Raw genomic sequence first — 15,835 nt, forward strand, 5'->3', positions numbered from 1 at the left:
GGAAATAAAGAAACACAACGTTTCGGCTGTGGAGCCTTCTACGGGTCTGGCTTCTTGACACTTTCTTGACTCCCGAAGAAGGCTCCACAGCCGTGTTTTCTTTCGTCTCTTTTCAGCATGAAATAAACCTATTACTTGTTCCACCCAAATATACATACATGTTTAACTACTTCAATTAAGTGACACACAAATCTCTTATGCGAAGTCCAGATGAAATCTGAAGTTCGTGGGACTGCAGGTGCTTTATTCGGAACTGGAGGCGTGTCGCGCCCTACCTACATCATGGCCATCAGCTGCAAGCAAGAAGTTGTTGAGGCAGAACTAAAGCGTGGGGGGAAAAAGAAGGGTCTTCGGAAAAGGTACGTCGTAAAAACCAGGAGCGAAGAAGAAACGGACACGGGTGGTGAGATCTCGACGACGACAAGGGTTGCTGGCGTTGAGACACCTGAAGGTACCGATAACATTAGCAACAACGGCGATTAGTAGTGCGGTTCGGTTGTGTGTGTCTGCGCAGGCCAGTTAGGTACCGTAGCTGTTTCATCACCTCCCCGCCACTACACACAAGACCCACCCTCGCTCACCCCTTCAGACGGCCCTGGCTGTAGAGGTGGAGGAGGGATGCAAACAAAGATATTCGTGAGGGAGAGAATATGTCTATGTCTTTGTTGTAAATGTCTGTAGATTTTATTTTACTTCTATTTTTTAGTCTTGTTCCATGTTAATTTTATTGTTTTTATTTGCTTTGGCAACACTGATTGTACCCATCGGTCATGCTAATAAAGCACCTTGAATTGAATTGAGAAGGGGGATCACCTACAGTATTGATGATGTTTTAGAGGAGAGGAAATGACGTTAGGATTGGTAATTACTGACAGCTGAGTTCAAGTGAACTGGGCTGTCGTCATCCCTCCTGAGCTTTCGCTATAAACGCCAGCATGTAATGCACCTTGCTCAAACATGCTCTTGCACTGGCCAGAGCTCGAACCCCTACTCCACATCTTTGGCGTGTCAAGGGGGTGAACTATCATACTCAGAGCTGACATGTCAAAGCGAAACGCAGCATTGTCAATTCAAGGATGAGAACATTACCCGTCGCTTAAACCTGGGGAACCCGTCAGTGGCACCAGCAGTTAATTACAGCTGTTATTTCTTTCCGCCGTCTTTGCAGATATGTCAGAGATGTCTCGTCCTCGCACTCTGACCTACATAGAAACCGAAGTACAACAATTTCCACCCATCCATTTTCTAACCGCTTTATCCAATGCGGGGTCACGGCGGACCTGGAGTCTATCCCAGCAAGCATCGGGCGCAAGGCAGCCAGCCCATAGCAGAGCACACACCCGTTTTCCCAGAAGCCCATTAACCTACCAGTATGTCTTTGAACTGTGTTGGGAAACCCACACAAACACGGGGAGATCATTCAAACGCTGCGAGGCAGCAATGCGCCCTTACCGTCTGACGATTGCCCTCAAAGGAATATTTAAATAATCTTAACAATATAGACATATATAAACCCCAAACGACAATTTTGCAAATATTTTCCTTTTATTTACATGACCAACGAATAGGTCCTTAAGATACCTGATAAATTATCACGCAGGTTAATTCGTAAAAGTCTTTTGCATATTTGTTTTTATTAATCTTCACCAGAGTGTACCCCACAGTTGATATATGGGCTCTTGCCCTCCCTTCGTTCTGACTCACTGAAATACATCCTGGTCTCACAGCAGGACGCCCCATCACCCTGAATACTGAGTTACGTGTTGTTTTTTTAAGCCACCAGTCACATTCACCTTCGGCAGACTTCCCTTTAAATAATTTTAAATATTCCTTTTCGCCACATCTGTCCGGATTCTTACGGTCTTGTAAACATTCACTCTGCTCCACTGCTGCTGGAAATGAAACAAAGCTTTCTGGGTTTTTTTTTTAAATCAACGGGTCTCCCAATTGGCACCAGTTTTCCTCCTCCGGTACTGGAAGGGAGAAAAAATCCATCCCTTTCGTGAGAGGCACTTCTTCGGTCTGTTTCATAGCTGGGAAAAGACTTCATTCCTCGTGTAAAACTCCGAAGACACGAAGGAAGTGGCTCTGGCCCGCTGGGAAACGGAGCCAGATTTATTTGGAGTCCCCCGTCTGATCATCTTTCTTCTCTAAAGGCATCATTTCGGCATCCAGGGCCCCGTAGGATGTACCTCCGGTCTCCGGCTGGATCTTATCCGTGGATGTTTTCCCTGTGAGGTGTTAAAGCAGACGCGAACAACTGCAATAACGAGTTGCTGGTGTTTTTCAGTACACAGACTTATCGTCTTCATGAGAAATATCCCGAAAGGGGGAACAACGTCATCTGACCGAGTCAAATAGAGGTTACACTTTAAAATGTTAACTGTGCAGTATTTACTAAATTGTCCATTTTTCCATTTGTGAACGCAGTCCCGAATTGAACACTGGAAGAACCACATTTTATACTATTTCCAGCACATCCAGCGTGTACTTTAAAGAAATAACACGGTTTCCCCTCAGATGTTGCATGGGGTGAAATAATGGGGTACTTCATTACAACGAACGTAAGGAGGACGCGACCTAAAAAATCTGACAAAAACTGGTTTAACATGCTCTGTCTCTGAACTGGCCTCATCACTCTGCTCTCCTCCCCACTGGGAGCTGGTATGTGGGGAGCGTTCTGGCGCACTATGGCTGCTGTTGCATCATCCAGGTGGGGCTACACACTGGTGGTGGTGGAGGGGAGACCCCATTAACCATAAAGCCCTTTGAGTAGAGTGTCCCAAAAAGTGTTGTGAATCTGTACCTCTTATTATTCATAGTTGTATTATTATGGAGAATTATACTACTTCTTCAAGTACATATCCAAGTCCTCAGTTACTCATTTAGCACCTACTCCCATATACAATATGTACCTACCAGGTACTTGCCCGATGTCAATGAAAGGATGCTCCGTTTTAGATTCTGGTCTGTTTCTGGCAATCAGAAACACTCCAAGGAACGACAGCAGGCACCTGCGTTGGGCACACACACACACAAGAAGGTGAAAAGTGTCAAACGCACACACCCAGCTCAAGGCTACACAGCTCTGCCGGTCTTTGAGTACCGACGCCTGAAAACTGCAGGGCTTCTGCAGAGGTCAGCAGACCATCATGACCATTGCCTGCTTCTGCTGCTTCACATTAAAACAAAGTGTTACCTTTAAGTAAATATGCAGCGGAATGGCATTCAAATGTGCACACTAACTCATGACTCGATGGTGGCCTATTCCACATATCAATTTGGGAATATAGTGTGGATGTAGAATATAGGTCCGGTATGTCACACCTTCTCCCCTCGCTGGTGCCGGGAGTCAGGCAGAGGCCTGTAAATTCTGATGTTGATCCCCACAGGGACTTTGCATGTGCTAATTTGCAGTTTAAAAAAAACCCTCCAAGATGTCAGAGAGTTGGTTTTGTTCCCAGGTGATTATTATTAGTTTTGTAATCCAAACTGCTTTGGAGCTTCCCCAATAGAGCAGGTGAAATTCTTTCAGCATGAATATTGTTAAGATGAAGGAATTTCAACTCTTCTTCGTTTAATCTGCTTTGATGGGGGGAGGCCAGAACCAAAGAAACGACACCAATATACAGTTCAGGACATTTAAGATCGTCGCAGCCTAATTGTATGCTTCAAAGCATTTCGGTGACACCAAGCCTGTCCCCTGAGTTAGGACAGACACTCCCCTTGTGCAACACAAAGGAGGAGGGCCTGTACTGATGCACAGTACTGTATTCTGGAGCACAGTGTCCTTGTGGAAGCACCCCATCACATGACAATATTGTACGTCACCCCTGGGGCGGAGCGGTGGCACTGTGGCTAAGGATTTGCGCCTGTGGCTGGAAGTTTGCCGGTTTGAATCCTACTCCCTTGGGCCCCTGAGCAAGGCCCTTTACCCCAGCTGCTCCAGGTGTGCTGTATAAATGACCCTGCGCTCTGACCCCCAGCTTCTCTCCCTGTCTGTGTGTCTCATGGAGAGCAAGCTGGGTATGCGAAAAAATTTGTATACGGACAATAAAGTGATCTTAACGGTTATTGGGGGGAAAAAAAGAGGGTAAAACCTTTTTCATTTCAGGGATCAGGTCCCACTGAACAGCATTTACTGTACACAGGCTACAAAAACCCAGTTTTTGGTATCAAAGCCAGTTCGGTGATGTGCCTGATGCGTGTGAGGGAAATGAAGGTACTGTACAGAGCCTGAGGTCAATAATCAACACACTGCATTCTGATACAGAGCTACTGTATACAGACAAATGAATAGAATTATAGTAAATTACAAAGGAGGATATTGTTACGGCTAGAAACGTCAATCTCTACAATCCAGCAGCAGCTGCTTAAATCATGGGGCTCCGACCCCATGTGAAAAAAGAACCGGAGCTTGCCTTCGGTACTTAAGAAGCTTATAATACAAATTCCCCACTGTGTCACATTCAGATAAACACATTTTGTTTACCCCTTTATCTTTATTGACAGAACACATTTGCCATTAGTGTAGCCTAAAAGGGGTAAGACGTTTGTAGTGGTGTCCCGGACAGCACTGCTGGGTACACATACAGTATGTAACAGAAACACTCAGACAAACACAATGACAGTGGCAAAGAAAAAACGACAGCTCAAAAGCGGCAGTGATCTACAGGCCGAATTGAAATGAGCAACAAGGCACATGAAGAAACCCTACGGCACAGTAAATTAAATATGTCCCGAGTTCATTTGCTTTTAATTTCCTTTAGTTGCATAATGAAACAGAAACCAGAGGGCACAAGAGGAAACTACATGGAAGGGTGTTTAAAAATGAGAACAAGAGGCACCTATTCACAACAAGCTATCCAGCCATATACTGTAGCTGAAGCCAAAGTCTGGATTTTGTCAAGAAACATCTGGATGAGATCCTTGGATCAATTCGTTACCAAATGCGTCAGAGGTGCCAAGTGGGCACCAGGTGCATGGAACCATTCTTCCGTCAATAATACTGTTACAGCTGTAGGTAACTATGGATGTCTCAAAGAATCCAGAACAACAGGTAATGCCTATCTGGTGTCAACATTTCCAGCTTCAAAGCAGAGGGGATGTTTGCTGAGATGTAGGGAGTCCAGATTCAGTGATCAAAGCAATCATAAAGTTTACCTTGGTTTACCTTAATCGATTAAGTTCTGTGTAAATGATTATGAGTCAATCAACAGTCCAGAAAGATGCCGTATAAGGTCAGATCAACAGAAAAGTAGAACAGACCACAACAGAGAAAGAGCGTCCTTGTTCAAGTTCAGCCGAAAAGAACACATTCGATCACTGTATCTGAACCTTGCTAAGAGAGCTTGCTATTCTGTAGTTTTTAGGGAACTTGATTTCCTGAGTGAAGAAGCTCTCGGTTAAAAACAGCCTCTCCTGCCTAGCGGGTGCATTTCAGAGTAGGGAGATAGGTTCGCAGTTATTTTGTGGCATTTCGGTTTGCAGAATTTTCCGGTTTGAGTAATTTAACAGCCGGTAGTATTCTACTTATTCTAGGAGGCAGCTTATCTTATTTTTGGCTTCTCTAGGCAGCATTTAAGAGTCAAATACGTTATAGCAGTCTGGGGGTTTTCTGGGTGGTCTAGATGTAGGCCTCTGAAATGCCTTGTCTGTAAACATGTAAATAGAGAAACCTCTGGGTTGTATGTCTGTTATGTGTAGTGTGTGTATTGTCCATGTTAATATATATTTTTTAACCAAGTATGCCTGAATTATTGCTCTCTTCACCAAAGCTGTGCCAGAGAACAAAGATCTCATGTGCCTTAACTATACCAACCGCTCAGGTACAGTACATCCTTGGCAAAGTCCTTACAACTCGGGGGCTATGATTATCTAACTTATTGATTTGTCTGTCATTTTATTGGTCATTTCCTGATTTTCTCCATTTTCGAAACTGCCCATCTGTCAAAACATTTTGAATCCTTTTAACCCACAGTAAGACAGTGTAACTGTACACAAGGGGTGGCTGAAAAAGCGCCTGTTCATGTCACCCTTGGATGTTATACATCGGCCACAACAAGGTGAACTTTCAAAACTATATCAATATCAACTATTTTAAAAGAATTACAGACAACAGTGAAGATACTGTTATACTGAGAAGCACTTTTAACAGTCTATCTGTAATGCTGTGTTAATACTTCAAACCACCTTTAATAAACTGTGAAATACTTGTAAAACAGAACATTTACTGTGTAAGCAGAGCTCTGGAGTATAGCTCACAAACATCTGGCTAGCTTTTCTTTTTTAGCTCTCCTTTCTGAACATCAGTAAACCTGAGACGGCGCACAGCTGGCGTCGAAGCAGATGTCCGCTTTCCGTGAGCCGAGTCCTGACGACACACCTGCTGTGTGGGGCACTGCGGAGCAGGTGTCTGCCAGCCATCTCAGCTGGCCGGAAAATGCTGTGCACGCAGAGCTTTTCTGCTAGAGTTACCACTCTAAAGAGTCTCCTGAGACCCCGGACCGTACTGTTAAATTCTCAGGCATAAATTTCCCCACCTTCCAGCTGGTACAGGAGAAGGCAAAGTGCTCTCAGCAACCCAGCCTGCCAGTTTCAGTCCATTGCAGGAATAAGCTACAGGCGTTTTGATTAATTATGTCATTGATTTCAGCTCAGTGGAATGAAGGCCAGAGCGCTGTGTGCCGCAGGAGGACTGTATGTGGCAGAGTTCTACATGAATTTTGCCCGATAAGTGGAGCTCAGTGGAGTACTTACCCAAACAGAAACATGAAGATGTTTAGCAAAGCTAACCCGTAAAACTCCTGATAAAATATTACACCTGCCAAAAAAAAAAAAGAGAGAGAAGATATGAGCAAACAACGCTGAGCCAGTTAGGTAAGAATGTGAGCTACCCTCCCATTTCAGACTGAATTTATAAAACAAAGCAGGTCTCAGACATCCATTCAGAATGTTTTTAATGCTGTAAATTCAAGTATGTACAGAGGCGTAATTCAAAACCGTATTTGCCTAGACTCAAAGTGCACAATTAAAGATAACACCCCTTCCTGGTGTTGTTCTTCTGCAACCTTTAATGAAGTTGATGGGCTTCCTGATTTTACTGGCAAATTTGCAACTTTTAAAAAACGGAAAGGAAACTAAGCGTCACATAAGCAAAAGTGTGGTCAACCACTCAACCCACACACAAGAGAGGGTGTGTCAGGGGTTGACATTACTTTCTCCTGTGACATTCTGTATCGCAGGGCCTTGCTCTTAACGAGCTGCATTCCAGCTAACTGGCACCTGATTTTCCTCATCCAGCACTATTCCCTTAGTTCTGGGTGATATTATAAAAGATTATTCTTTTTCTGATCCATGGAGCACACTGTCCTACTCCGCCACCATCTTCCAGACCCTTTCAGCCAAGGAATTGAGGTAACAAAATCAAAAATGCAAGCTCTTTCGTATTAAAGCAGATTTTGGTACATGATAGTTCAACTGGGCATTGACAGAGCTAGGCAATGAATCCAGTAAAATAACAGATCCATTACCCCAAAAATACCGTCCCTCTAAGAGTGGCAGTTCAACATTATAGATGAATTTAAGTATTTCTTTTCCATGAACTCAGTATGGGTACTAGTCTATTCAACTGTTCACATCGCAGTTTGTAGTTCACAGCAGTAAGGCACAATAGGATTGAAATATAAGGTAACAGAACCATACATTTGTCTGTATGTGAAGCACTTCAAGACCAAATTCCCTTTTGGTATCAATTGAATTTTATTAGAGGGAAGGATCCCTGTCTTCGTGTGAGTTTCCTCCCGGTGCTCCCACAGTCAAAGACATAATAGGCTAACTGGTGGGTTAACTGGCTCCTGGGAAAACTGGGCCCTGTGGGAGAGTGTGTGTGTCTGCGTGTGCCCTGTGATTGGGGAGTCCCATTCGGGATGTATCCCACATTGCTCCCACTGCTTGCTGGGATAGGCCCCGGTTCCCCCGCAAGCCCGTATTGGATAAAGCGGTTAGGAAATGGATGGATGTAGGAATGGATTCAGACCTTGAAGTAAGGAATTAATTCTACCATTGCGCATTCACCTGGAGAGGGACCGTTTTCCCTCTCAGCAGGAGGACTGCCACACTGTCCCCCAATAGACTTACAGTACTGCTCTATTGAACTGATTGAGAGCAGGGCCTTTCCAGGCCAAGTTTACCATAACAGGGGAGCAGGTATTATGGTCGTTGGTCTGTGAAATACCACAGCTCTACTCTTCTCTCTCTCCCGCCCTCTGTCCTTCCTCACCCTGCCATCTGAAAGATAAACCCTTACACACTGCCGACATTCAAACAGTGATCAAATCATTATTCTGTCTTATTGTGGACTCTCTCTCTCTCAGCTGTGAACTGCACTCCTTGTTGCAGCTGCTGATAAGAAGAGTCTGCAAGAAGGGTCTACTCAGCTGTAATCACTTGCTCAAGGTCTTTTCCTGCTCAGAACATTGTACTTTTCCATCCGTGTTTAATTCAGTTAACTGAGTAGAATATGCTGCCCTTCCTCGTGTGATAATGTCAGAGGGGTATAAAGTCTTTCTGACAGCTGTAACCCCCCAAGACTGTCTGTAGAACTTTCCAAATACACTCTCCCCTGTGTGCTTCAATAAAGAACTGTCTTATCCCGAATTGCAGGTCATCTGTCTCTTATGAGCATGTTCATACACTTTACATCTACGTGGGACTCAGTCTAAAAAAAGTGGATTAAATATCATGGCCTTGATGGACGATTCTCGGTTTCTTGTCTCTGTTCTTTTGACTCACAGCTTTCTTCTGGTGTTTTGGAATGAAGCTTCTTAAGCAGTATAATCCTTACAAACCTTAAGAATCGTAAAAAAGGAGCAAGACACAAACAGTGTGGGATGATGAAAAATAGACACCTGTTTTACACAGCAGAGTCCAGCTCCTAAAGTACATTGAAGAAACAATATGCTCAATATCATATATACCACGATATATCTTCATTCAGATGTATTTGTGCAGCACTTTCTATTTCTCCTCTAGACTCTGTCCAACGTCTGCACGACAGGTGATATCGTAGCAGACAGAAGCCAAGCGACAGCCTCTTTCCCAGAAGGTCATGCTTTCTCTCTGTAAACCCCCTTATATGCAGAGCAGAACGGAATCACTTCCTCTAGGCAGTGTTCAAACATACTCTAGCTGCCAATGTAAAATGATGTTTTTTACAGTTTAAATGTACGTTTAGGAAAAAAAGAATTCAGAAGCATGCAAATGCGGAATTTTGCACAGTTTTCGATTACTTGATTACATGTTATTTATGTTATGTTATTACATGTAATTATTATTGCTATTGTGTAACTGTCTTATTGTGTAACTGTCTATTGTCTCATCTTCTGTCCTATTTATATACTGCACCTGAGTGACTAATGAGAAACACTTTTCATTATACTATGCACCTGTGTAAGTTTAATGACAATAAAGTTGAATTGAATTGAATTGAAATACTTAAACAGGACAACGGCCGAGCACTTCTAAGAGGGAATAAGACGATAAATACAGCGTTGTAAAACTAGTTTCCTTCTACGTCCACATGCAGTCCTGAATAAAAACAAATTGCCTGAACATTGAAATTCAGCCCTGTTTGCTCTACTGTTATGAGTTTGAATTCCACATAAGGCTGCAAGTATGAATTCATCACCCGAGGGAACCAAGTGATCGTTATTAGCAATTTGAAAGGGACAGCAGCGCGTGCGTTCTGCCGAGTTCGAAATCCCACTTTCATCCCTACGATGAAAGGCCCCTGTTTTGCATGGGGCCATTAAAGAGTGAGTCATGACTGTTAAGGAGGTGGAAATTCATTCCTTTGAGACCGAAGCTGCAGGAGGAAAGGCAATACAATCTAGCTGAACGGGCAGGCTTCACAACCACTGATCACTTGCAGATTTTTTTTTAAAATTTCACAACGATTACACCGGCCATACAATTTTAACTTGCAAAGAAAAATGCCAGTTCCCCCTTTCTACATATGGAGTTTTTTTGGTTTATTAGCGAGATGCTGATCTGTGCGATTAAATAACTAATTCTTTCTTTCTGCTGGCGGATGACTCACACAGAGAACTACAGAATGTAATCCTCTATCTGCACAGCATCGTTTTCCAAGAAGCACAGCAATGAAAGCCTCAGTCTGGCACTTCCCAGCAGCCTGCCTATCAGAGGCTCGATACTCCTATTAGGACTGCAGGTTGTGCATCAAACAGTGGAGACTTTGATGCAAGATGATCAAAGACAGGCACACCTGTTTAACACACTGCCATCGTACACAGAATAAACCTCATGCACAGCATACCTTAAAAACACAGCTCTGATTACTCCCCATTCTGTCCAGCTTCTATACATGTCCAGAGGTATTGTTGCAGAGAAAAGGTGTAATTTTTCATTCTAATTAAATGCATTAACTCTTATTATGTACAAAATGACTGCACTTCTATTCATGATTTGCTGATGCTCCCTGTTGGATTCACAAACGGAAATAGAGCAACAATGTGTGTTGCATTTCTTATATTATTGGATTTAAAATGGTCGAGCAATCCAAACCGTGTCTTCATTTTCTTCCTCATATACAGCTCTTTTCCAGAGACCCCTCACTCAAAATAACATTTTGTTTACATTTTACCTCATCTGAATCCAGCAACAAGATGTTTATCATTTCTGCTTACTTATGACAACTGTGTGAACAAATATTGCAATCCTTCATCAGCAAAGCCAAAACCTCAATGTAAGAAATATTTTTCTTCTAAGACAGACACACTGTCTTCTTCTAAAAACAAAGGTATACACCCTCTTATGTAAACTATGCAAAGCAAACATGTTGAACCACATACTTAACCTGTATATATAAATAAGAATACAACAATAAAAGCAACATATTTTCATCAAGCTGTGTTCTAAAACCGAGATCTGTGATATACTGTAGTACAGCCATTTAAATAATTAGCTGTCTTACTTCACTCAAAGCAGTATCAGAGGAATTTAAGAATCTGGTCATGTTTCACAGTCTCCAAAAAGGAAGCAGACATTCTAACAAACAGAATTATTGTCACACAGAGATAAAGGTGAAAACTTATAGCATTTATTCTTAGGCCTTAAACCTAACAGATTGACCTTGTTACACCACATGCTTCTGGTTTTGCACACATTATGCCAGAGGATGAACACTTTGACTCTTTTATTATCAAGCAAGACAATGTCATCCATGATGTTATGAGTGGCCAACCAAGCAGAAAGAATTGAGATTTCCCTCAAGAAGATATTAAAAACCTGATTTTTAATCTACAATAATGCCACGGGCTACTGGGTTATTTGTAAAGACTACTAATTTTAAATCTCCTCTCCCTGCCTTGTAGACTGATTTAACAGGTGATTTGACCACAATGTATAATTTTCTTGCAACTTTGCATTTTCAAACAAATGTTCAGCATTAGCAGAGCATTTACAAATCAAAAGTGCACTTCTGCATCAATATAGTGGTGATCCTTGAGGACAGAATTACTTTCACAAGGTTCTAGTCCTGTATATTCCATGAGTACATTAGCGTTTATCCTCTAGCTTGGAAGTCTTGACAGGACAGCTCTATGTGAATGCAAGATTTAAGAATTCACATTCATCAACTAGCATTTTTGACATACATCTCCTTCTAATTTTCAATCGGTATTACCCTAGTTCCTTAGGCATTCAAGGATGTTAACGGAATGCCCATTTAGAAGAATCTCCCACATCTCATTTAAATAATTAGCTGTCTTACTTGCCTCAAAGCAGTATCAGAGGAAGTTAATAATCTGGACATGTTTCAGTGCTTCTCCAAAAAGGCAAATCAAAGAGATCTATTATCATCAAAGCTATGCCTTCCTTAATCTTTTAGCAGCTTTCCCCCGATGAATAAGACCACCAAAAGTAGAATAAAATAAGAGTACACACGAAATGAACAGGATAGAAAATTAAGTGGTTATTATCTGAGTTATCAGTGTTGTTAAAGTTCAGTGAATTTTCAGTTATGGCATCTTTATCACTCCTGCTTGAAATCATGTCTGAGGTGTCTTCCCCTTGCTAATTTCCCTGAAATAGGTAGTGTGGCAAATAATTATATAAATACATAAACAAAAGGCATTGTTTTATCAACAGTCCCAGAAGTACACACAGTACCTGCAATTATTGCACTTGCTGTGAAAAACACAAAGTTGATGGGCACCACTTCAGTCGCATTGAAAAGCTTCATAGCCTGGTTTAAAAACCTGGGAAGAAAATGAAAAGAATCAGCGTCATAGAACAGCAACACCCTCTTCTTTCAAGAAAGCAGAGAGATTTTTGTTTGACACATTACCTTTTGAAAACTTCAACCACTGTTAGTCACGCTGAAGAGGGGTAAATTAAAAAAAGCAAAAACACCATAACAATCGTCTACATCACACAAACACATTTTAATCACAACCAACAAAGGGAGAATGGCCTCGTGTTATTTTACCTGCAGACACAAGTGGTAAAAAACAGTAAAAAAATGTGGTAAAAAGTAGAAACGACTGGATGTAAAGGCTGGAGACAAAACACAGAACTAACTAATTAAACCACCTTATTCCACATCCTCTTTCCCAACACAAGGCACGCACATCTTTTTTAACACACACAAATGGTTTATAGCCGAGCGGCAGCTTGTTGTTAAATCAGTATTTCTACATTTTGCTGCTGTTTGCAATGTGATATGGACCATCCTGAGACAGCTTAAATAAGTCGATCAGTATCTGTGGAAACTCACTGCATGCCGATACGCTGTACAGTATGTGTTTGCTATTTTGACTTGCAAATGTAGAACAGAGATACTTGACACCTTGGTATGATGAGACCCGAAATTAGGGGCTGAGAAAAAAATGCCAAGACTTGCCAGCTGTTTGCAACATGGCCATTTAAAGTGCATCTTACTCCTCTGACTTTAACGCATGTTCTTCTCCGGCTAGACAGTCACCAAACTAAAAGCGCTAGTGAGCCTGACTTCTAGCGTAAATAAACACGGACGTACCTGATCTGAAAGGCACAGGAAGCGACCATTACCACCGTCATCACGTAGAATATGGGGTAGGTGAGCTGCAAGCTGCCTTTCACCGACTCGGTTATCATGCCGGAGACGGCCTTCACAGAAATGACCGTCAGGGAGGCTGCAATGACAAGGAAAGGCATGCAGTCACCCGGCAGAGGGTCAGGAGCACCGCTGCACCCTCCCGCTGGGTGACTGCTGCCCGGAGGAAAAGCCACTTCTGGGGTGAAGGGCCCACTGGCACGGCGATGGCACTGCTGAAGCAACGCAGCGTCAGGTATACGTTAGGCATTTTCACCAAGGGGTGGCGTCCCATTGCAGGGTGTGCCCTGCCTTGTGCCTGATGCCTGCCAGGACAGGCTCCAGTCCCCCCACAACCTTGAATTGGACAAAGAAGTTAGAAGGAACACAGATAAAAAGTTTATAACGGGATAGCAGTTTGTCCTTAAAGTGCTATTTCAACCGCCTGCAGCTGGTTGCATTCAAGTTGCAGCGCCATGACTTTGTATCTGACTGCTTGTTCTACAGTTAGTCACATGAAGGGAAAAAAAAACACACACTGACATGCGACTATGACGACAGTGGGGATTATTTGCGATGCAAACAGTGTTAGAAAAAAGTGAGGGTAATTACTCACTGAACTGAAAAAAGTACTTCCTCTCAATTCTGACAATCCACAGTCATATTTAGCCATTAAAACACCCTCTGTCCTTGACAATATACTGGACATTTCAGAGTGGCTGCGGGCATATTGTTTAAAAAAAAGGCACTATAAGAAAAAATTGTCTCTTTACAATTTTATATACAGCACTGCTTGCCATTACACTGAACTCCTTTTCTCCTGCTCTTTAAGCACAGCAAGACAGACTTCAGAGAAAGAAATGCATTTATTCAGCTCCTACCTAGCAAGGCTACCAGCATCAGCACCACAACAATATGCTTCACGTTCTTCTTCTCGTAGAGATACAGCAGGATGCAGAACACAATTATTTCTAAACACTGCAAAGGAAGAAAAAGATCATAAAAACACGCAAATGATTAAAACGGTGTGCACAACAGCGCAAAGCGTCCAGTGTCATTAAAAGATAAGGAATGACTTTCATTTGACAAATCTTAAAAGTTCTGTTCTAGCAAAAGCACAAACCCAACAATCAGTATTTCATTTCTAGTTAAATTAAAACCCCCCTCCAACTGGGAAGTGACATTGAAAAAGTTTGAATATTTTCATCAAACAATGGAAAGCCTCTCTGGTACTGCTAGAGGCACACCTTGTGAGTTTATCTTTGATGAGATCTTCTGATAGAGTTCCCATTGAACTGAAATACTTGCAATATTCTACTAATCTTAACACCATCCCTTAGATCACTGTTTTCTATCTGCACTGAGTCACTCAGTTTCTGTAAATGATACTTCTCCTACCTCATTTACCTCAGTGATGATAACTCCCCCCTTCTTATCGATCTGAGTATTCATTGCAATTTATTGCAAGACTGCAATGGAAGGAAAAGCCGCATATCAGCAGAATGACTGTAGCTCTCCATCTGCCCCCAAAAGATCTTCATGCCGAGAGGCCACTCAGGGGTAACAGCCACAGGCTTTCGGGAAGACAGCAAATTCGCCTTTCAGCGGAGCTTATCTGAGGTCTCCACAGAGTGTGGCAGAGTGATTTTTTGACTCATCAATGAAAGCGGTTCTACCGTGATGGGAGACAGTGTGTGGAGACACTGTGGCGAGAGTCATGCCAACTCCTCGCATTGCTCAAGTCCTCCAGGGAGGCTGAGAGGAGGAATCTCCTTTAACACATACCCGAATGCCTTTGCCGTTGTTAGATGGAGGACAGACTGAGCTCATTGAATTCACAGGTGTTGAACTTCCAGCAGGACATTGCAAGACCGCACAGTGAGACACGCTTATTTATACAAAGATCAGGTCTTTTTCCTTGACCTGTGTCCAACAGAGCATCTGTGGAACAAACTGGCCAAAGCCATCAACAAAGTCAGCCATGACTAACCATAGCTACCTGGCTGCAGTCACCCCGTGAAAAGAGGAGAAACTTCCCACAGGAGTCTGTCCAGTGGCTGATAAGGTCTAGGTGTCAACACTGCCATGGCAGTGTTAACGTTCAGAGGTGTTATTCCCGATGCTAACTTTGTCATGTTTCCATTTTGATTCACACTGAAAATGTATCGTTATCATAACTGTACTTTTCTTCACCTTCCTGTGGTTTATATTGATACTGGTGTTTGCCAAAATGTGTTCAAGCTGTGTGTCATGTTACGTCTGTACATATATTCACGTATATTTCGAGAACACAAAATAGTAATGTTCACTGTTAGTTCAATGTTAAAATAAAAAACATGCATGTATATTTAAAAACATTTACACATTTCCAGGTAAATTCTGCTGTTTGCTGCACTATAAAAGAAATAAATGCAAGGTAGTTTAGTTGCCATATTGTAACCAAGCCACGTAATTAATTGTAAAGCTGAAAATTCCTTCAATTACATCCTGATGATCATTTGTATGATGTCTACCGTGATGATGATAAATCTCCTTCACATTTAGAAATTATCACTTTGCCGTCATTAGAAAAGATGATTAGACAAGATTAAATGTTTCTTAACCGTTACCTAAATAATCGATCCTTCTGGGTCTGAAAATGTCACAGATCACGAAAAATAAGCAACATTTTAAATAAAAAAAAGATTGAAAAACATATTTCTGCAGCTCATCCACGGGAGCGCTGAATAGCCAACTGTAATA

At 42.3% G+C, this 15,835-nt stretch overlaps 1 protein-coding gene across 3 annotated transcripts in view; it reads right to left on the minus strand.

Annotated features, from left to right (window-relative positions):
- Window positions 1-1,526: 1,526 nt before the first annotated feature.
- The window catches only part of nipal2 (NIPA like domain containing 2), a 32,972-nt gene continuing 18,663 nt past the window's right edge, over window positions 1,527-15,835 (minus strand). For all 3 annotated transcript variants that reach the window (XM_088600788.1, XM_088600787.1, XM_088600786.1), the window contains 6 exons: window positions 13,975-14,071; window positions 13,058-13,193; window positions 12,190-12,278; window positions 6,760-6,823; window positions 2,920-3,014; window positions 1,527-2,231 (listed from right to left, as the gene is read on the minus strand). In XM_088600788.1, coding sequence (XP_088456914.1) covers window positions 2,116-2,231; window positions 2,920-3,014; window positions 6,760-6,823; window positions 12,190-12,278; window positions 13,058-13,193; window positions 13,975-14,071 — 597 coding nt within the window. In that variant the 3' untranslated portion in view covers window positions 1,527-2,115. The remainder of the gene's footprint in view (window positions 2,232-2,919; window positions 3,015-6,759; window positions 6,824-12,189; window positions 12,279-13,057; window positions 13,194-13,974; window positions 14,072-15,835) is intronic.

Source organism: Lepisosteus platostomus, chromosome 12, assembly GCF_059453375.1.
Source record: "Lepisosteus platostomus isolate fLepPlt1 chromosome 12, fLepPlt1.hap1, whole genome shotgun sequence".
Classification (NCBI taxonomy): domain Eukaryota; kingdom Metazoa; phylum Chordata; class Actinopteri; order Semionotiformes; family Lepisosteidae; genus Lepisosteus; species Lepisosteus platostomus.